The sequence below is a fragment of the Temnothorax curvispinosus genome, unplaced genomic scaffold, assembly GCF_003070985.1.
Source record: "Temnothorax curvispinosus isolate PA1 unplaced genomic scaffold, ASM307098v1 QBEX01016545.1, whole genome shotgun sequence".
In the NCBI taxonomy this organism is placed as follows: Eukaryota; Metazoa; Arthropoda; class Insecta; order Hymenoptera; family Formicidae; genus Temnothorax; species Temnothorax curvispinosus.
In genome coordinates, this window is record NW_020226325.1 from 36,485 (window position 1) to 59,575 (window position 23,091).

The 23,091-nt window shown below is 44.5% G+C and overlaps 1 protein-coding gene across 1 annotated transcript in view; it reads right to left on the reverse strand.

Annotated features, from left to right (window-relative positions):
* Positions 1-5,162: 5,162 nt before the first annotated feature.
* LOC112466782 (division abnormally delayed protein) overlaps positions 5,163-23,091 on the reverse strand; it is a 38,249-nt gene continuing 20,320 nt past the window's right edge. The window contains exons 5-8 of the mRNA XM_025035100.1: positions 19,678-19,958; positions 11,113-11,257; positions 8,220-8,412; positions 5,163-7,599 (exon numbers count right to left, since the gene is read on the reverse strand). Of these exons, the coding sequence (XP_024890868.1) occupies positions 7,487-7,599; positions 8,220-8,412; positions 11,113-11,257; positions 19,678-19,958 (732 nt within the window). The 3' untranslated portion in view covers positions 5,163-7,486. The remainder of the gene's footprint in view (positions 7,600-8,219; positions 8,413-11,112; positions 11,258-19,677; positions 19,959-23,091) is intronic.

Here is a 23,091-nt window from a genome sequence, read left to right on the forward strand (position 1 = left end):
CGCGAGCATTTATTGAACATTCTATTGATATTCATTTATTGGTATCGGTAATGAAGCAGAATCCGTGACAAAACTCTTAGATATTAAAAAATAACTTTAACAGATTAATATAATTCTTCGTTACTTAACAAATGGCAAATCTGTATAATTGGGATTAAACGATTGGTTTCCAAGGATCTCTAATTATACTTTCATGATTTAATCATAAATACAAAATGAATACTCACCGTCTCTCTTAATGGCTGTGAAATGACGATTATCTTATCCAACGATAGTAATTTTATCGTTTTTTATTTTTTTTACAGCTACTTTTTTCCACTTGTCGTCAGCGCAATAACAGGTAGACTCGTTGTCGTATAATATTTTATTCGCCATTCATTCGTAAACAGTTTTTACAGATCGTCAACGATCGGCGGGCGCGCCGTTGCGACGTAATCAACCGCGATAATAATTAATAATAATAATTTGCTTAATCTCTCGTATAACACTTATATAGTAATACGCGCGCGCGCGTGCCATTGTCGCACGCTGACGCGCGCGCGCGCGCGTGTGTGTGTGTAGGTGTATGTATTTTAGAATGCGCACACGAATGCACGCGCACGCACATACACGTATATACATCATATATAGAATTGTTCATCTCGATCGCATTTATTTCTCCTCCGCTACAGCATCCCTTTTACTTACGCTCGCCTCGCTAACGCTTTCTCGTTCAATTTCGATAAGTGCTTTAATCGAGAGCTGATCGGAACTTATTTGGGATACACTTCGCTCATCTATAACGAGGTCGGGACTGGCTTCTTTGGAATCAAATTATTTAGTTTGAATTCCATCTTCTTGATTTTTCCCGATAAATCATATTTTAAATGACAAAGAGGCAATTAGAAATACTGAATTTATCGCGTAGAATTTAAAATCCAGATCGATAAAGTTGCATTAGATTGATGGAATCGGTGTTGAAAAGTCAGTTAATTGCAATCACGACAGGATGCATAATTAGCATTGTCAAGCCGGTTTATAGCCGAGGCGGCGACCGACCGTAATCAATTAAACAAATTACAAATGTTCGATCGCGCTCTGGCAACGCGAATTAGTCGTCGAGCATCGCAATTTTCAGCTCTCCTCATCGCTTCTCGCCGTCGCGGAGACCCCCGTTGATTAGTTCGCGCTTATAATTAAACGAGACCGCGAACAATAACGAGACAATAATATAAGTAGCCCTATATCACATAGTAAACGCAGGCGCAACAATAAATATTGCAATAAAAACGCATTAAATAGCTAAACGTGAAAGTAATTCCGTAGGAGACCACGGGTTTCTGTTAGTGTGTACGATAAAATACGCATCATGCTAGGCTACTGAATCGTTATACGGTATAGTCGAAACGTCTCTCATTCTCTCTCTCTCTTCCATGCGCGCATTCTCCCTTTCGCTTTTCTATTTACGTAGTTACGTATAATTACAAAGCGATTCGATCGAGCGACGGCGGAATCGTTCGCGTTTCCGCCCATCGCTACGTTTTCCGCGTGAAATTCGGGATAAAATGAAGAGAACCGCGGTAAGAAGACAGATCGCTTCGCTACGAGGCAAATGGCAATAACAAACGAGGAATGCGATACGCGTTCGACGCTAAAAATTTCCCACCCTCCTTCGTCGATCACACCCCCCCCCCCCCCCGAGCGTTCGCATCCTCGCCCGCGCGCGACGTGCTTCCCTTATTACAATAATTAGTCTCGCTGTAACATTACGACTAACGGGTTAATTCGCCCATGATTACTTCAGTTGCTTTTATTAGCTGCTACTTTCATTTAGGTCGATATATTTAACGTATATAACTATATAAATACAGCAGGCATTCGTTATATATTTACAAATCGATCAACGCACCCCTTTTCCCATTGCTTTACTCTTTCTTTCTCTTTCTCTCTCATTCTCCCTCGTATTTTCTTAGCACACATCCACTTATTTTTTCCCTCCTCCTTTCTCTCTATTTCTCCCCTGCGACAATTTCGTGAATTTCCGCGGCGAAGGAGCGGGCCATCCGTTATTGGATTATTAAATTAAAGTCGTTCCCCACAACGATATTGCCACGCGTCTTCAGTCTTATAAATTCAAATTATCTGCGCTAATGACTCGAACAATTTTTCTAAGCGTCAGCGATGTGTTAATTAAAATTTATCGTCCATATAATCATCGACAATCGCGTGTGATTGTTATCGTTATGAAATAATCAGCAATAATGCTAACGATCATATAAAAATAATTGATTTAGAAGATACGCCATTTAGGGTCTGAGATCTTGGTAATCTAATAATAATTCTGTGTGTATTTAGTACACATATTTCCAACTTAATGAACTGAGCGCCGATTATGGCGTTTCTTCTAAATTGATTGTACACTCTACCGGCAGGAATGCCTGGACATAATACATATACAAATACATGTACATATATGTCATATACATATCAAAAGGTCCAGGCATTCCTGCCGGTCAGTGCACATCGTGACGTCTTGTTTCTCTTGAAAATAATCGAGTGTTAATCACCGCGACAAATCACGCGAAACCGATATCAGGAAAGATCGAAGACACTCGGCATTGACGACGACGACGACGACGACGACGACGGACAAGGACGTGGTGGAGTTCGCGCGCACGATACTCGAACGCGCCGCCTAAATTCACCCGACAAAGACCGCTACGAAATTGAAGAATTACGACGGTAAGCTCGAACAATTGCGCGGCTGGCCCACGCTGAATTAGGCTCCTCGGCCTCGTCCGCGCCCGGCCCCGGCCCCGGCCCGAGGATCTCGATCTTATTAGCGCGCTGAAAGGAAGGACCTTGGCGGACAATGGCGCGTCCGATTGCCAGAGTGAATCGGACCTGTCGCGCGGACCGTTGTCCGTCCGATTCAATGGATCCTAAGTGACCCAATTGGACGTTGGATTTTTAAAGCGGATTCGCATTTTCGATAATCAGCGTTCGACGACGACCGGCCGCTCGTATCTTCCCTCGGATGAACCGATATCCCTTTCGAATTACGCTGCGCAGTTTCCTTATTTTTCGTGTTCGGAGAGAACAATATCTGATCGAGTTCACCGGAAGGATAATACAGATGCCAAGATCCACGCGAAACCTTCGACGTAACGCTTCGCGGAGTCCCGAGAAAATCGAGGGATTAAAATTTCGCGCGATGGATTAATAAACTTGCGAAATGAGACCGAAATAGAAAAAGCGCTATCTCGAAGCTTTCGCCGTCCTAAAATTACTTAAGCGCATTTTATTCTTAATTTCAAATACCCCCGCTCCCGCTCCTTCGCCCGCAGCTTCGCCCGCAGCTTCGCGCTCGGCGTGTTATCCTAACAGCGTGAAGTAAATGTTTACAAAACTGCTAGATATCTTCGGTGAGCTCGCGTTAATAAAACGTTAGAGGCGAGTATACGGCGGATTAAAATTACAAAAAGGAGAAGAAGGCCATGCTTTATCTCTCGTCTTTTTCATCACACACACATACACACACATGCGCATCGCGTGCTAGAAATATACGTGTAGCGAGAAAGTGCTCGGTTTCGCACCCTTATTCGGGGGGTGGCCGTCCCGGCTGCTTTTCCTCTCGTTTCCGAGGAACGACGACGCGACGCTACGGCCAGGGATATTCAGAAAGGCACTCGGCACCCCTCCACAAAGATCCGGAAATCAAAATGTACAAAACGAATACGGCGTCGCCGGAGCGTCGCGAGTCGTGCGGCCACCATTCGGAAAAAAACGATGGCTCCGTCCCTCACGTTGTGCTGCTAATTAATTGTTTGCTCTCTTACAGTAACGCGAGGTCGATCGGGATGGCAGGGAGACGCGAGATAAATACGACACCGTGATACTTATCACTCGGAAAAATTGTGAGGGATTAATTTTCAAGTATATCGTTAAGAATCTCTTCTCGAGCCCCATGGCTCACATATACGACGCTCTCCACGTGAAATTATCGCCGAATTAGTCCAGTGAAAAATGTGTAAAAAAAAAATGTAAAAATCCATGACAAAAAGGTGGAAACGGCGGCACGGCGAGATGTGGCTCTCAAATTAAAAATTCCAAGTACGTGTAAAGATAAATTCAGCGTCTCTATTGTGATTGTGCGATGCGCGATGATTGAAAGTCGCAATAACCGGCTCTCGTTTAATTCGTGCGTTAAAATTATTCGTCAACCGGGAGGGGAGGGTAAATCGATTTGGCACGTTGCTTACTTTTACAATTAGCCAATGCATTGACGAGATTGCGAAAATACGCATGACGCATTTCAACGACGAAAAAAAAAATCGTCACCGCGCGTTTAAGTATTGATCGAGCTCTATTATATCGGCTTTGAATATTAATAGACGCCTTTTTTTTAGGACACTTCGTATGTAGGACGATATAAATGCACTATGCCGCAACCTTTCGATAAATTTAATATTGCTCGCCACTGTTACGACACGTAACAATAAACAAGTCATAATCGATATCTCTAGAAGATTATCGCTATGTCTGTAACATCTACAAAAATCTCTACCTGATTAAGTTTTCATTACGAGCTCGAAAGGTCGGTTGACGTAAAAAAAAATTTAATTTTCTCGAACTCGCAAGATTAACAATAAGATTGAAAAAACAGTGTTATATAATTATACAGTGTTATATAAAAAAAACACGCATATTATTCTAGACGTCGGGTGATCAACGATCGACGATTTCAAGATCGCGGGTGCAAAAATGGCATATGCTTACGTATTTTAGAATTCACGGCGATTGCGATCTACTCGAGGACGCTTCAACGAATTTCCGCGATTTCTCTCTCTCTCTCTCTCTCTTTCTCTTCGATTCGCCAAAATTTGACTGTTGCGTTAAGAAGGCCCCTTTTTCTAGGAAGGTAAACGTGAAAGATTAATCACAGAAGTGTACGCACACACGCAGAGAGAAAACGCGTCCCATGCTGGTACTCGAGGATCTCGTTCGCACCGGGTAGCAACAGCGTCGTCCCAAGTAAATCAGCTCTCGATCATATACGTATACGTTTTAGTTAACTTTCATGATGTATACATATAGGTACGTACATATACATATATATGTCATATATAAATATATATCTATATAATATATATATATATATATTATATTATATTATATAATGTATATATCTCATATAGGTATATACATATACATGATTATACATATATGTAATTTTATACATATGGCATGCGCGTATAATCGACGACGGGTAATTATGGCCTCCCTTCGTCGTTTCCAATAATAATCTGCAATATATCGACGTCTGCCGTAGACGAGGCGCGGCGAAAGACACTTTTTCCTACTTTACACACAAAAAAAGATTAAAAAAAAAACTCCGACACGCGAGAAATACGAGGCACACTAACGTGGGCTGTTGTTTGGCCGGCGCGCGCTGTTCGCGGCCGATTGGCTCGAGAGCTAACGATATTCGTACGACTTCTGCGAGTCGTAGGAAGTGAAGGTAAAATACTTTCGTTTTTCCATATACCTACTCTCATCTGGCATTCGGCACCGGCAACGTGACCGCGCGAGATCGAGTCCGGTTCACAATTCAAAATGTAATTCTGCTAAAACGCAAGTTTCTAAAAAAAAAAAAATAAATAAAAAATAAAAGTAAAAAAGATTTTATCTTACAAATAGTCCAATAACGGTGAAGACGGATACAAAAATAAACATTTAGAAACCGACGAGTTGAGAATTTCGAACGTATTGCGGATGCCTCTGCGGCGATTTCGAACGAATCGCGTAGTTCTCCCTACACGCGTTCTATCCCAGTAATTAACGAAAGAAATTTAATGTATAAAGAATGTAAAGTACGCGATATCCTTCGGAGCATTCCGCATTAAATTATAATTGATCATTCTGCATTCGGCGGATCGAGCCACGTTTGAGGCTTGGATGCCGCCCTATATAGATGAGAGAATGCGGGGTTTGTCACCGGAGTTTCTCTCTCCGAAGGTTGTCTCTTTCTCTCTATGCAATTACTGCAATTTCTTTCTAGGCGCTTCCCCAGCGAATCGCTCGCCTTATCGCAAAACTAACAACACGTACACCCGATATAACAAAGAGGAGTTGACGCTCCTCGAAGCCATTTCTCAGAGCCGCGCGACACACTTTTCCCCTCTCGCGAAAGATAAACGGAGTCGGACAGCGCGGACTCGTCGACCTTCGGATCGGAAGTTTTGTCCTCCCTGGAGCCGGCGATCGATGGCTGCCGCGACCATCCTGCATTCTTATGTAATACTGGCACTCGAGCGCGAGTACGCTCCGTTTGACAGAAACTTTTCTCTCTTTAGGCCCATACATTTCCACGGCTCGTCTCTAGCTCTCGCGAGAAAGCACGCGTAAAATCAGTCGAGTGAGATAACGGGTGTACTTGGCAATTTCTAAACGGGATATGTCTCTACGATACCCTTTTGGCTAACGATTTATTTATATCGCGGTTTCAATAAATTTCCTCTCGCGGCTTCGTGTTTGAGCAACGTTAATCCCGATTCCTCTCTCACTTGGTTTGCGAAAAATAAAATCGCCAATTTTGAACATTTACTACGAAAACAAAGTCACATGCAGAATACTGACCCGCGTCTCTCTTCGGCTAGATCTAACTCGCAGTGATAAAGTACTCTCCTCAATTCTCTAGGGTCAGAAGGCATGTCGCTTGTCCCTTCAAGCAAAAAGCATAAATGCTACGCATCTTGCAAAATTACAAACTTAGAAAAAAGTCTCTTTTCTGAATATAAACCTTGGAAAGAGACTGCATTTGTTTTTCAAAACGTTAATTTCGAGTTCTACCGAGGCGAACATTACGCGCTCCAGTTCCTCGGTATCGATATCTACACGAAAAAGAAAACTAGCGTTCCTGTCGCTGTAAAAAAAAAAACTGCACCTGGAAAAAACATCGCGAGATTTATCATCGCGTTTTACAAGCGCGACGTCTCAGACTCGGTTCGCCCATCGCTTCTTTCCGTTTTGCCGTTCTTTTCTCTCTCTCTCTCTCTCTTTCCCTTTCTCCCCATCATATACTTTTACAAACCGTTCCTCTTTTTCCCTCTCATACACACACATGCATATACGCACACAGACACACACGCATACACATTCCATGCGCATCGATATATCACTGAGAACCGCGGCGTCCTTCCAGCGGGATCGCGGCAGGAACAGTTCGCTTCGCTGCCCAACACGCCACCGATAAATTATCAACGGCATCGCTCGTACGCGATTCCGGCGGGCGGAAGCTACCCGTGAACCCCTCCTTACGAGGCTGCTCATCGGCATTCACGCACGCCGGAAGAATCCCGCGCGAAAAGCGGATAGGTCCGACCTGCTAACAATCCTCCGATCGCGACAGAGAAACTAGTTTAACTCTCCTTATCTACGTTCGCCTACGTCCGGGCCGTTAAATATCGCGATCGAAATCGTACTCTCGTTGCGGCAATTCGACCGATTAAGCGATAAGCGATGCGCAGACGATAGCGAGGGCCACGGATGATAGCAAGATCGTGGACGATCCCGATCCGTCGTGGGGCGGACCGTTCGGATGAGCCTTCATCGACGAGTCTGAAATGAAGAATCGCACACATTCATTTTTGGCAAATCAAATCTCCTCTCGTCGTTTCAACGAAATGAATATTCCTGTCTTTGTTAAATATTTAGAGAAAAAAGGTCTCATCACCCTTATTTTAGAATCGTATACCTTTCCATTCCTCGTATCGGCTAATTTACATCTTCTGGACTTCTCATTATTAATCCGAATCCCTTCTATTATTTGAATCCCATTTGTTGAAATGTATTCTCAAATAATATTCACGTGCACGCAAAATGTATTTGATAACGAAGTCACGCCAGAATATCAGGATATTTCGCGCGTTATTTTACAGTTGCAGCTGCCTTTTGCGTTCGACACATAATTAAATTGTACCAATTCCCGTAACGCTTTTTCATCGAAATAAAAAAAGAATTTTTTCTCTCTCTCTCCTTTGTCGTGATATATCGGATAATGCGCCATTCGATACACGCGCTGTAGAACCCTGCCGAGAACCGAAGTCCTATCGCTAATAACGACACTCGATACGCGCCATACACAGGATTCATCTGACAATAGAGTTTCCAACCGGGAATGCACCCGGGTCTGGCATTATCGAGATGCAAATCAATGCGGACGTGCGGGGATACAGTACCTGTACCTGTCGTGATGGGACCGTTTCCGGAGCCGGACGCCTCGTCGTCGTCGTCGCCGTCCTCGTCGTCGTCGATCTCGCCGTTACCGTGCGGCCTAAAGCCCGGGCTGTCCCCGCTTCCGGAACCGTCCAGGGCCTCGTCGGCCAGGAAGGCGTCGGGCCCGAAGTCGGACGCCAATTGGGACTGCACCACCTGCCGCAGAATATCGACCACGTGTTATTCGGAAGTGAGTCATTTAAATCAAATAAGATTAATAAAATTGCCAATAAGATCCAAGCGCGGTAATTAGGGCGCAATGTATTTTATTATCAATAGACAAATTAAAGGAAATAGTGCTACATTAGCGTTTATATCGCAATTACTGGCCCTAATTACTGGCTCTTATTGCGAATTTGAATAATCTTTGATTTATTCGAGAGAGCCTCCATACATTTTTATTATATTGTGTTTAAATACTTTAGATTATTTCTGAGGGCGGGTTCGCATCCTATCGCTATAATTACTTCCCGCTGTCTATAAATAGTATCATATTGTTAGAAACAAGACGCTTCTCTGACGAGATTAATTGTTATCAATCGTCGCGCGGTGAAATACCGCTCGTTATACAAGAGCAAGGTGGCTGCAAATTACAACTTGACTACGAGCGTAATTGAAATCGCCGAGTAAGTGTTGGATAACGCATAATTTTCCGAAATTAATGGCCATTACGCAGCCTCGTCGGAAAAGTCGCGGGCGCGCTCTCTCGCTCGGCAACCGGCCGCGTGATCGCGAGAAGATGATAGGGATTAGCTTTGTCATTGGTAACTCATTAAAGCCGTCCCATTTACCCAAAGATCTCAATTAACCCACTTGACCCAACACAGATATAAGCAGCGTACAATTAATCGCCAACACTCGGGTCTAGTTACATCATATACGCGCGAATACAACGGAGACGTGGATTTATATTCTGCTAAAATCGACCGCCGACAAGCAGCCTCTAATCTCGCGCTCCCCCTGAACACCTCGTAATCATTACTTATTAATGCTCGCACCTGCCAATAATACCCTGAGTCCTACTATTCACCGGTTTTGCGACTTGCAGCCACGCGTATGTATCACGCCGCCCGATCGCGCGATTGTGTTATATATATACGGTGTGTATTTGAATGGACCGGTCTCGCAATTCGGGGAATTTCGAGTGAATTTCTCGTCGAGCGAAGATCTCGTTTCGCGTTTACGGAATTACAAAGTAACGAAGTTACTCGGACGAGTCCGTTCATCGGCGAGCTCATCGGTTGCTCGGACGGCAGGCGGCCAGATCGATCACGGACACCGTGTATACACGCTTATATGCGTGTCTCACGACACTCTAATCAGAAGTAAGCGGCCCGATTCCTCGGCACGCGAATTAACATGCGTGTGGGCACTATGCGTGTGCCCTACACGCGGCGGTTGCCAACTTTAATGACGCCGCAGATACCGTGGAAGAATACGAAGCGGCTGAAAGACGAAGGCGACACCCGATAATCGAACTTATTTAGAAATTGAGAAGCTTATTTGCTTAGAAATCTGTCCCCAATCTCGGTGTTTATTGCACTCCTGAACTTTCTGTAATTTTACAGTTTATGTACTTATATATAGTTTACTAATTTTATATATCTTATAGTTGCAAGTTTAATCAGTTAGAAATGTGACAGTTGCCACTCTTATGTCCATTTCTATTGGGTCATCCCATAAATAAATGCGATATAAAAGAGAGCTTGATTTATTCTTCAGCTCAAAACTGAACATTTATCGCTAGAAAATTTAAAATTAAGATGGAAAGAAGTTGTAAATAATATATTTTGGATTAAAATTAAAATGTCAAATTTTTTGTTTTATTGCAAAAATATCTCTAAAAATCCGGATGATCCAATGCAGATTAACTTTTAATTCTTAGAATTAGAAAAAGATAAAAAGTAAGTTAAATCGAGATTAAAGTTAATATGTTATACTTATGGGATGACTCAATGCAGATTAACTTTTAATTCTTAGAATTAGAAAAAGATAAAAACAAAGTTAAATCGAGATTAAAGTTAATATGATGATAGAAATGAATGTTATAAGTATATATAAGCGTAATAAAATTTTCTAAAATTAATCTTTATAAATCTCTTGTAATATAATTATCCTTTATATAATATAGTTATTTCGGAAGTGCTACTCCCTCGGCATGTGTTTGTACTCTACTCGAACGGGTTTAAGCGCACCCACGTGCGCTTTCAGGTGAAATCCATCCACGCAGCGCGACACGTGCCTCGACACACCGTCTGCGATCCCAGTCGCTCTATGAATAATTCTAGATTAGACGAGAATTTATGATTCGTCTGGTCCGTACGTCTGGTAGTCACGGGTCACCGGGCTTTCCGCACCAATGAGCTATCGCGATAACAGTTACGAATTGCGACAAATCTCGCGCTGCGCGATGAGATCTACATCCAACGCGAAAGCGAGAGAACAGGAATTTTTAATGAACCCACAGCATCTCGCTTTTTTAATTAAACTCTAAAATAGCAACAAAATAATCTTGTATAATTTTATAATTATTATAACTTTACTTACATGTATGTAAAAGTAGACATACATGTACACACACACATATCAAATTATATATATAATTTATTATTAATTACATATCTATTGCATTTGAATCAGCACACGCGAAAGGAATTTTTCATTTTACCACAAAATAATACGTGACTTTTGCTAAATTTCAATCGTCGCAAATTCCTCTCCGACGAGAGTCAGCCGCCTGTTGTTCGTCGCACGGCGTTTGAATCGGCGAACGAATGAAAATTGCGGCACGATTTAATCCGAGGGAGAGGAATCCACTTAAGACCTCAGTGACGAATTACGACTTCATGTATTCACCTGATTAATGTGCCTCAATTGATCAATGAGCGCGCTGGTGTTCGTATTGCTGGTGTAGGTGGTCGGCGTCGACGACATCGTTATCGTGAATTCAGGATTGTATCGTTGAGCGCTCAAACTGGAATCCACCACGGTTTTCGTGTATCTGAAATAAGAGAAAAAAAACGGTTGTAACAAAATCGAATTAATTTCGTGAAATTACATCAAATTACATCATATACAGGTATAAATAGATAACTCTGTAAACAAGAGATAAATGTGAAAACCATGCAATAAGACATTGAAATAATCTCTATCGTATTATAACAGAAATATAAATGTAAAATTCGCAACCGAATATAGAATTAATATATAGAAAAAAAAATATCAAAGATGTTTGCGAAATTATGTGATAATGGTATTGTCAGACTGTCGCATTTAGACTTGACTGTGAAAACGCGAACACGCATCGTGGCGTTTAAAATACAATGATCGGAGAGTTATGAATAGAATCCACCGAGTGAGCATTTCTTCCGTGAGCCTGGTTGCGTAAATCACGAGCGTTACTTCGATAGCGCGCGCGCGGCTTCTATCTTTCCGTATAAAGATAAGCTCTCTGCCAATGCACTGCACTCCAATGTGCCCAGCCAAATGAAACCTGTAAGGCAGGTGGATGTAGGTTGCTGCATATATTCATTAGAATCTTAATGAGGCGCGATATCAGTCATACTTCGAACAACTAAATTATGCAGTCGTTCCGAAGTTTTCGATTCCGCTCGACTCTTGCCTTTCTCAGATACGCGGGGATTTCCGAAACCAGTGGTCCAACACACCCGTCAAATATAAAATTAGAAATCGATTCCTCGCACGGCGTAATTTCTGCGCGCTTCGATCTCAACGTTCGCTTTTGTTTGATATTTCGCAGAAATGCGCGACGCGAACGAAGCGATCTCGGCGCGCGCGCGCGCGTCCACCGCGCATTCATCCCGCGGGCGCGCGCGGTTATCTTCCGCGCTTCTATCTTCTGCGGGGTGCTGACCGACAAAAGAGACAAATCGCTTCGCGCCGCTTCGCGGAATACGCCTTCCGCTTTTCGATCGCCACGCGATTAAGCGCCTGCGATTCAATGAACCGGGAACAAATATATCCCGCGAATGTAGTCGATCCCCAGAAGTCGATATTTCGCTTTACAAAGAGCAGCCGTTTTACTTGTATTACATCGTTCTCTCCTTTTTCTTCATAATACTTTTTATTTCAGCAGATGCTATATATAGTCGCGCGTAAAATGTGAGATACAAGCTAACATATTTATAAATATCGGTGATATCGGGTGAAAGTATAAAATAAACGAAATTAATTCGCCGCAATTTATTAATCCACGAAATCATCGTAGTTATTAAAAATGATAGTAACTAACGCATTTGTGTACTCCTGCAATCTTTCACCACTCCTTATCAATATGTTTTACATTAGCATAGGCTTCTATAAATTTTTAATTTCTCTCCCTGTACCGAAAGATCTCAATTTCGTCTGATCTACTACTTCTTTCCGCTATTATTCCCGCTATTCGCATGAAAAATATTACATCGCCAAACAGGCGTACCGAGGTATCCAGCGTAGCTAGATGGCTCGATAGCGAATTGAAATATCGCCGAAGTCGTGGGGCCGACTCTTCTTCTCGGTGCTCCTGAATGCCGGCCATTCACGGAACGACCTCCTTCGAGAGAGATCGTCCTTCACCCTTCCCTCCATCCCCCATTCGCCCCGCGCACATGTCGCGCTTCGCAGTTTTCTCGCGCCACCCCAGCATCTTCCAGCGATTTTCCCCGCGAACTTTCCGCCGCTCCTTTTCCGCTAAATCGCACCCTGCGGCATCTATCTCGAGTTATATCTTCTTTTAAAGCACTATGTAACGTGCGTAAAGTCTCCTTTACGGACTCCCTTGTCAGCTCGCGAATTTCGACGTGCAAAACTTGAGGATTATAATTTTATGGTTCTCTTAAACTTATTAGGATACACTTGTTGGAAGAGAAAAAAAGAGGGAGAAAGACTAAGAGATTAGATAAAGCGCTTCCTTTCGCGCCACACCTGTCGCTCCTTTCTCCTTTCTCTGCTTGAGTACCTCTTCATCCCTAACACGAGTACAATCCGCACGATCTCGACAGCGGAAAAGACGAAGACCCGGTGAAACGAGCAGACAAAAACTGGTTTCTCGGCGATCGAATGCGAAAACTGTCCGCATGAAAGTGATGCATTTCTACCTCGCTGCGTATTATCAGAGCGTATATAAAGTTTTGATAATGGCATTGCGCGATTGAAAAGATGAAAGAGAAATAAGTAACTCCACCCTTATCGGAAGTATATTATTTCGGCTCGAGTTCGTTTCCTCGAAAACGATCTCGTTCCGCCGCGCGCCGGTGACTCGACAGCGATCGACGCTTTTGTAATTAAAGCTCGAGTTAAATTTCCGTTAAAGTAAAGTTCGCTCGGGACTGCATAAAGGACGGAGGTAAATTCGCGAAAGGTTTGACTTTCAGTAGCCGTAACGTGAAAAGCGCTTTTTCGACCTCGCCCGACTCTCTCTCTCTCTCTCTCTCTCTCGTCTCGCGGAGGTATGCCCGTTGCAAATTGGTCAAAGAAATCCGTGAATGGCAGGAGGGGACGCGACGTGGAGACCGGGGGGACAAGAGCCTTTATATCGCGTATAGGTGAAGCATATATACGCGCCGGCATCGATCTCTCGAGCGCTTAGGAGATGGAACGTGCTTTGGGGCAAATTAATATTTCAATGCCGGGAAAGAGCGCCGTGAGACGCCGCCATTATTCCGCGGATTCCAAAAGAAAGGAGGTGCTCGTATCATTCTGCGCGAAATAGGGCATCGGTTTGATTTCCGACCTAAATACGAAAGTCGTATCCCCTGAGCCGTCCTTTGTCATTTCGCGATCGTAACTTAACACGATATCTTAAATTTAAATAATACAAAGCTTTCCTTTGTGCTATTCGTACATTAGAATACAATAAATGCAAGCGAATTAAACGCGGTTCTTATTAGAAAAGTCTTACAGTATAAAATATAAAACTAATAATATATGTGTTTTCTAATGGAAATTAAATCCAGAGATTTCCAATCTATTAATGTCTCATAAAATAGTGACAAATGACAAAATTAATTAAGACATATAATTGATGCACTTAATATTTTATGTATCTCGGAAAGAAATGTTCATCAAATTTTCTCCGAAAGGACGTAGGATCGATTTAGGAGCTATATAGATAACATTGAAATTTGTAATAACGACTGTCCCCGTTGGATTGTGTTTGCGTCGATGAATCCGGCAACGCGATCGAAATAGCCATTTTAGAGAAGGCGTTCAATCAAGATAAAATCGCCGTATCGAGCTATCGAGGAGCAGCTTCATTTTAGAATCGCTTTAATCAAACTCATTTCGCGGCAAGGAGAAGCGCTTTTATAATTGAACGGATGAACGACAAGAAGTTCGCTCGATTATCGCGGCGGTTCGTTGGTCACATTGAAGCGCTAAACGCAACTAAATTAATCGCGGCTAGTCTCCTTAATGGCCGGATACAGCGCGTTCTCACGATTGTTAGAAGATACCGATCGTCCGTCATGGAAAAGAAAACGACAATTCGGCAGGAACAAAAACCGGACGTCGCGGCTGAGAGAACAATGATAATTATTTAAGAGCTTAACAAACGCTTCTCGTTAATGAAAAAAAAAATTGATTACAAGTTTGTAATTTTATACCGTCGATTTCGCATTTCATCAAATTTTCGTCAGTTCGTCGAATTTGCATCGCAATTAATACCGCCAAAATTAAAATTGGAAGCAATAATTCAATTCAGTCCAATTGACTTAATTTTAGGCTTTTATTTAAATCAATTAGAAGTTTTAATTTTTTTATTTTCTATTGATCGTCCTACAAATCGACGAAGGCCGAAAAGGCAGTGGTTTATCTTTAAAGTCTGATCTTCGGCTCACCTCTTAAAAGGGGGCATTTTTACTAATGCCTCCGCGACAAATGGGCCGAGCCAGACCTCTCTATGAATGACTCGCTATTCACGTCGCTAGAACATTGATATTCCAGCAGATGCTATCTCTCGAAATGTCTCGATATATATATGCACCATCATCTAGTCGCGAATGCATTATTTATAACACATATCGTCCGCGCAATTCGTTCCCATTCGAACGACGTATCGGATAAGCGTATGCTAATATATCGTCCGCACTGTTCGACGTCAACCGAGCGTGTCGATGAAGCTGCAGCTAAATTAGAAGAATGATCGTACCGCGATACGCGCGATTCGCTGATGACGCATTGCGCGCGCGCGTGCATTCTTTATAATGTCTCAGCCTTATCTACCGCACTTATCTTTGATTTATGCACATTTGTGTTTCTTTTAGATTTATGTTATGGAAATGAATAATTTTCCGATATTCAACATAAACAACTGTAATATTCTACGATTCGCGACACGAACGAGAAATCAAGCAGACAGAAAGTTTGTTTTTGGGGAGAAAGAGGCGGAAAATTAATATAGAGCTTTTGCGTAATTTTATCTGGCGGTAATTGCAACTCAACTAATGAACCGCCAACTCTTCAAGCATTCTGCAAAACGAGATAAAAGTTTAAACGTCGCTTTCGGGGTTTCCGCACGCGCACGCTCGGTCCACGATTTAATTACAGAGTTCCACCGTGAAGTATGTTTCACCTGATTCTTTTTCTCGGTAAACGTTACTCTCCGGCCCTTTGTACCGTAATTCGCATAACGCACGCTCCAATTATTCCCGAGGCACTCCGCTTGTTTGTCAGCGATCTCGTCTCGCGGCAGGACGACGAGAGATCGATGAATACGTGCGCGTGAGCGCTCGGCGCATCGTCATCTCGTTACACGCGTTTACGCGAAGGTGTCGGGATTCGCGACGTGTCGACGCACGTATACTCGCGTCGTCGTCGATGATCCAGTCATCGTCGGGGAACTCGCTTTTCGAAGCGGGTACGTGTCGCCGCTGGCCAGCCCTTGGCGCGCGGCGCGGCGCGACGCGGAGCGAAGCGGCTCGCCAGCCGTATCGGACACGGACGATATACGGTTTCAGCACGCGATTCAGATATCAGGTTCCGCGGTTCATCACGACGATCGAACCGCGGAGTGCGTGCGTCGCCGGACGGGATTAATTGGGATTACTCCTGCGTTTAGAGCGAGCGCGCGACGCGCTCGGCCGCGAGTATTAACAAACGACGCGTTGAATTATCGATGACTGTGCCATTCAGCCATTCGCGGAACGTTATTTCGTGAGTAAATGGGAAAACTGGTCTCTCGGTACCGCGCTACATCCGTGTTTTCGACAAACAACTTTAGCGAGCTTTTACAACGTGCACATCTTCGTTCCTTTAACCCTTAAAGGCTACTAGGTCCATATATGGACCTAGAGGCTATTTCAACACTCATTCATGTTGCTAAAAATTATTTTCAAAAATTGATGTTTTTGGACAATCATTAATATTAATTATTGGCAATTTTTCTAATTCTACTATATTCCTCAGTCGTCTCTCCTATCTCTATTTCATACATAACTTATTTAAATTTGCTTGATTAGACCCAGAGTCATACGCCATCAAAGTTACGAGATCTAATATATGGACAATGCAGTCTCAAGTGGTTGAGACTTGTAGCGTAGCCTTTAACGGTTAAATACAGTCTTGCGAATCGATTTGAAAGGGAATTCTTCAAATCGTTGTCTAACTTCCGTGACTAACGTTTTCGCGCGAGAGATCTGAGGATCGATCTCGCGAAATGGGAAGAGATACGTTCGCGCGATCGGCTCGAGGCGAGAGAAGCGGCGAGAAATAGCAGCGCGGATGATCTTGCGACATCGTGACCTCGTGGCTAAGATGTTTGGCTGCCGTCGGTCCGGCCGACCCGCGGCATCGCGCGCGGGCGCGCACACACACGTAGGTGCATTACGTAGGCGCGCAATATTATCCGCGTTATCCGCGTGTACGGGCGCATGTACGTGTGTGTCGGCACCCACACGCGCGCCGTCAGGTACCGGGCGACGCTGCGGCGCCCGTTTGCTCTCGTTGCCAGACTCTTTGGCGGCTTGGCGTCCCACAGGCTACGCGCTGCCATCTCTCCCCTCCCCCCTCGCCACCTCATCCCGCCGTCTCGCCCTCGAAACACGTCATCTTCCTCTTCCTTCCTTGGTCTTCGATCTTTCTCTCGCCGTTCCACGGTTCTTCTTCTCCCCTCCCCCGGGCCCCCTTTTCGTGCCGTTTCCAACTACGTCGTCTTCGCCGATGTCCGAGAGTGGCATTGAGGAAGTGTTACATCTTTCTTTTTTCAGCTCCCCTGCCCCTCTTTCTCTCCGCGCTCCGAAATCTTCTAGCCGAGAAGGCTGCTGTTGTCGATGCTACTGTATCATGTAGAGATCGTCGTCGCTTGATAAAAAAATTACTCCGGGTCGTGTACCTATGGTTGTATAGAGATATCTGATAGAGCAGCGTTCATTTTTTAAGGATGTCATCATATTCATACGATCTTAATTCTGTCAGCAGGATGCCGGGATTTGAGGCGAACGTAAGAGCGAGACCGGGGAAAGGGTTCGATCGTTTAATTAATTTAATTTACCCGTGCAATATCCGAAATTAATTAAATTACGCTACCGCGTAACATAAATTATTTTCGGAAAACGAGTCGCCGTTAAACACTGCGTGAGAGACGCCCGCTTTTCAATCAACCCTCCTCCCCAGCCCACCCTCTCTTCCGTAGAATCGAATTACCGGAGAGTTGGCGAGCGCGCTCAATCGAGGGTGCCGAGCGGTTTCACTTCCCGCTCCGGATCGAATCGTGCGGAATCCTCGACGGCTTCCTCGACGGATCGAATCTCATTTAGATTTCCACAGTGAGATACTATACTCGTATGCCCGCCCGGGAGAGGCACGCGGGAGAGACAGAGAGGACGGGGGAGAGAGAGAAAAAGAGAGAGAGAGAGAGAGAAAGCTCTCTTCCGGTGGAAGCCGTGGCACGCGAACGGGCGTGTGTGTTTATTTATATGCACGTGCGCGCATCCGCGCATACGAGCGGTGACCGCGCGGGAACTCGCGTCGGCTCGGGTAAACCTGGATTTCGAGAGATTTAACGGCCGCGTCTGCCGGGAATACGTTATCGGCGCGGCGGTCCCGACTTACTCTCTCGCGCGATGAAGCTGCAGCCGGAAAATCGCATCCCGCATGTGGAATTCCGCCGCGCGCGCGCGTGACGTTTGCACGGAACCCGCCCGCGTGGAATACAAAGAGCGCGAGATACGCGCGAGGAGAACAATTGAAGAGCCAGGTAGAGGGAAGAGATCGCGCAACGTTTTGCTGAAAACTTCATTCCCGGAGGATGTTACATATGTCTCCCGCGAGACCCGCAAATTCGAGGCGTCGGAATTAACGAATCGCGCTTCAGATATCCTCTTATCGCGATATGCGGAATCTCATTTAGGCGTTCAGCTCGACGTTCGATTATCCTCCGTGCGATCGGTTATATATATATTATCGCTAAGGCAAGTCCGAAATTCGCTTTCTCTCTCCCTCTCTCTCTTTCTCTCTTTCTACTCTCATTTCACGGTCGAGTAGGAGGCATCTCGAGTGACTGCGGACAATGATGTTGATAAAGACGAAGGCGCTCGTCTTCTCGAGTCGCCGATATCAGCCGACTCCGCTCCGTTTCGTCGCCGATGATTAATTAAGCGGCAGGAGCGCGTTTTCGATTAGACGATCGAGCGGCGCGTTATCGGTCGCGAGACGGTCTAATTTGGCACGTGAACGATCGGGGTGTCGCGTGTGGAGAGATCCGCGACGGGGAAAGGAGAGCCGGACAGGCCGCGCCGGTGTGAGAGCATCTTAAGGCGGAGGCCACCCGGCCTCGTTGATTAATAAGGGTGCGAGCGAGCTACCTTCGCGTTCCATTCTCCCGCGCTCTTCATCGCGCCCGCTCTTTCGCACCGCGATCGTTCCCACGAAGGCGCATTCCGCGGCGGCTCGGATTTTGAGCGACGGCAGTTTCGATTAGCGAATCGCGTGCGTTTGTTAACCCCTCGCGCGCCCATTTATTTCTCCCCGGCGTTTATTCGGCCGGGAGAAGGTGCGGCCGAATGAACGTTGTACCATTTTTCTTTTGTTGCGGCAACGGCCCCGTCCCGATACGATAACGCGTTTAGAATGAACTTGTATTTGCCCGAGTATTATGTACCCACGTGACGTCAGAGAAATGGATTGTTGCCGATGATTTAACGTCCGCCCTTCTTCTTTATATCGAGAGAGGAAACATCGATATCCCTGATTTGCGGAGAAATTAATAAAAATTGACTGAGGTGATATTTTTTGCGATAATTCTTTATAATAATTTAAAAAAAAAAGATGCTTATGTTATATGTTAGCATCAAAGTTATATCGATTGAGGACCAAAACCAATGGTCGAGAAACGTCGTGACGATTATTATTTATTAATAAAGATAACCAATTAGTCGAATAAAAAATCCTTATCATAAAAAAAATTGTCGGGACCAGGGTACTCACTCTCCGACGCGTTCGCCGTTCCAGCAATGATGGTCGGGGTTGTCCTCGCAGATCGAGATTGCCAGCGTGCCGTAGAAGATGCGGGACCTGAGGACGCTCGCCAGAAAGTTAACCAGCTGCTTGTGCAACTGGTTCAGCAGGTCGTCTTGCGCGTGTGGCGACGACGCAGCTGCGTGCACCTCGCCGGTGGACGACGTGGACGATTTCGCAGCTGCATCCGAGGACACTAGGCTCTTCTCGTCGAACGGCAGCAGCTCCGAACGACCGCACACCTTTCTCACCTGGGAAAAAAAGGCCAAAGGTATCGATCCGTTCATTACACATGCACGAGATGAAAATTCTACGAAACTATCTATGTATAGACCGAACGTCGCGGCAACTCCTCTGAATTATAAACGACAGGAAGAACGGGAATTTTCAATTATCGCAAATACGATTTGGTCGATTTGCACGAGAATGAATGTAACGTTAATGACGAGCGTCTTTTCAAGAAGCTCAACCGAGGGAGAAATCGGACTCGAAACGGATCGAAGAAGTCGCGGATGACTGATGAGAGACGAGGTCACGCGCTAACGTGCTCCGGGACACCCCGTATATCGATGCACCTGGCTGCGAGTGTGCGGTAAACGCGACGCACGCATAAAGATCGGCTCGGTGAGAGCTTTTGCCGGCGGCGCGGCCGTTGGAAAGTGTCGCCTGGCGAAACGACTTGTTCCCGTTCCGAACGACGTCAATTTCTCGACGATTTAATAGGCGACGCGCCCTGACAGTTTTTACACTCGGCCGCGTCACGCCACGTTTCGGCGCGTTCACGCGTTAATCAAGGCGTACACTGCACGTACACACACACACACACGTATTTCGTCGCCAAAGAGCATTCCCCGTCCCAAAAGCGCCTGGCTCTTTCTTGGCCAACATTTTTCCGAAGCGCATTGAAACACGTGAGACATTATGACAGCTGATGATGATATTTTTACAGCGTACTCGGGATTTCGCAAGACTTCCCGGAAAATAGCATAACGCCGCGTCTTTTTATAGCGTAATGTCTGTCTGAGATATCCAGGGCCCGAAACGTGGCTTGCCAAACGCGCAACTTTTCTCGTCTTCTTTTGCACGCCAGCCACGTGTACGTGTATACGTGGCGCGCGCGCGCGCGAATACCCGAGGTAATCTAAGGTGCATTCACAACGATCACGTACAGGAACTCGCGATATTTCAGCCGGCTTAAGTTGTAAATTGCTATTTATGGATCACGTAGAGGTCTGCAAACGCAATCACGCAACGGCGAAATTATCAAATCGTCCTCCTCGGCGCGAACGGGGAATAATTTTAACGTGATTTCGCCGAGAAGAATTTGTAATGGGTCGAGCCATATCGTGTATCTGAAAGCTTTAAAAGCTTAAAGCGTTTCAGCATGTCAACGTGTAGCTTCGATCGCAAGGATAAAAGCGTTTTCACTCGAAGCGAAAGTTTTCCGCCGCTGCATCAAAAAGGAAAAAAAAATATATATATATATATATCATCGCTCAAATCGAAAACAGTTCCGCCTTTGTTACAAATGTCCGTTCGTCGAAAACGATTTTGTGTAAAACGACTTTGTAAAAACACGTCTCTGCGCTCCGCATTTTCCGCTGCTTTTTATCTCTCGTCGATTTTAAATTGAAATAAGATCTCTTATTTTTCGGAATTTTATGTCATGTGATGAAACTCGTCAGTATTTTATAGGCAATATATGAAAATGTCTACTTTGACAGGAGAGTCGACTCGCGATGAGAAATATCTTAACGATTTACAATTTTAATTATCTTCATAAATGTCTTTTTATACGGGACATCAAATGGTTTTCGAGAATCTTTTAAATTCCTCTCTGACGTAAAATATCTTTTATCACCTCCTAGTTATATCATCATCAATTTCGTTAAGCATATAATTCCGTTTCAATTTTATCGCCTTCGATTATCCATCATTATCAATCTCGTCAATCGACATAATAAACACGTAATTTCTTTTTAATAGATGCAAGCCTTTCCGAGATCTTCCGTTATCGTCAATCTCATCAATCAGCATTCAACCACCCGTTCGTCTTAATTATCATGTTGAAATGCTTTCAGTTCTCGCGGAAATCGCAATGTGACGCTTCAAGTACGAACTTCGCCAAGTACTCCACGTGAGAGAGATTTCGCATTCTCATCATGGCGATAGTTATGTGATCCTGGAGGATCACCTATGTGATTTTCTCTGGGTTAGATCGCGCGATAGGCAGTGAACCCGTCTTATCTTCACTGGGAGGCGAAAGCGGAGAAGTCAAACGCGCGTTTATCATATTATCAACCGCGCGCCGCGCGCGTTTATACAATAGTCATTAAGATTATCGTTGACATCTCTCCCGCGACGGTTCCCGCGCCGCCTTTCTGTCCTAATTACTTTTTAACGCGGCCCATAAAAGGAGTCGGGCCCCGGCACAGCGCGGCGGTACGGTGGTTGCTCTTCGGGCTCTTCGAGGCGGCATAATCGTAAAACCGGCCGGCCGAGCGTAATTAAGACGGCACGCGTGGGCGTTCAAACGTCGCTCGCTCTCTCGTCTCTCGTCTTCTCAATCTCTCATTTTTTCTTCCTCTCCCTCTCTGTCTTTCCCTGTCTTCCTGTCTCTTTCCGAGAGAGCGACTCCTCCGTTCTTCCTTCCCTCGATCCTGTCTTCGTTCTCTACTCGAGCGAAGTGGATGAAACACGAGGCGAGTTTGGAGCGCTGCGCATCTGAGGAGAATCCAATTCAAGTATAATAGCGTCCCATTGCGATTTTGCAAATTATGCTGCATAGGAGAATTAGAAATTGTCGAGAGTATAACGACATACTGACAGTACGAACTAGAAATTGTCGAGAGTAATGATATATTGACAGTGCGAATTGCGTTATGTCGATCGATATCGTAAAGCTAAAGTGGGGTTTTATAAGAAATAATGATTTCCCGACAATTTCTTATTAATTCTACAAAAAGAAAAGATATCTGGCAATTCTAAAGCGCAGTTATGCAGATAAGACTGGCATTTAAAGCGTATCAGCATTCTAACTGATTTAAATCGTTTAACTTGATGGTTTAATGACTCCTCTTTCATTGCTTCTCGTCACAGGAAGGAACAGATAAGGATGTTACATTTTTCTTGGTAAAGTAGTTAAATGAACTACTATAGCCTTACATTAACTAACATAAAGAAATGCAAATATTACACTGTTAAATATTAAAGAACGAATTTAAGCCAATTTGTTATTTTAACATAAAACAGTATTTTAGCTCCGTTGGTTTAGTTAAGTTAACATTTACTTAAATTAACAGCCTATTGAGTAGGAACAATGACGACCTATAAGAATGGTTAAAAATGACTCAAATTGAATATAATTTGACACTATGAATTTAA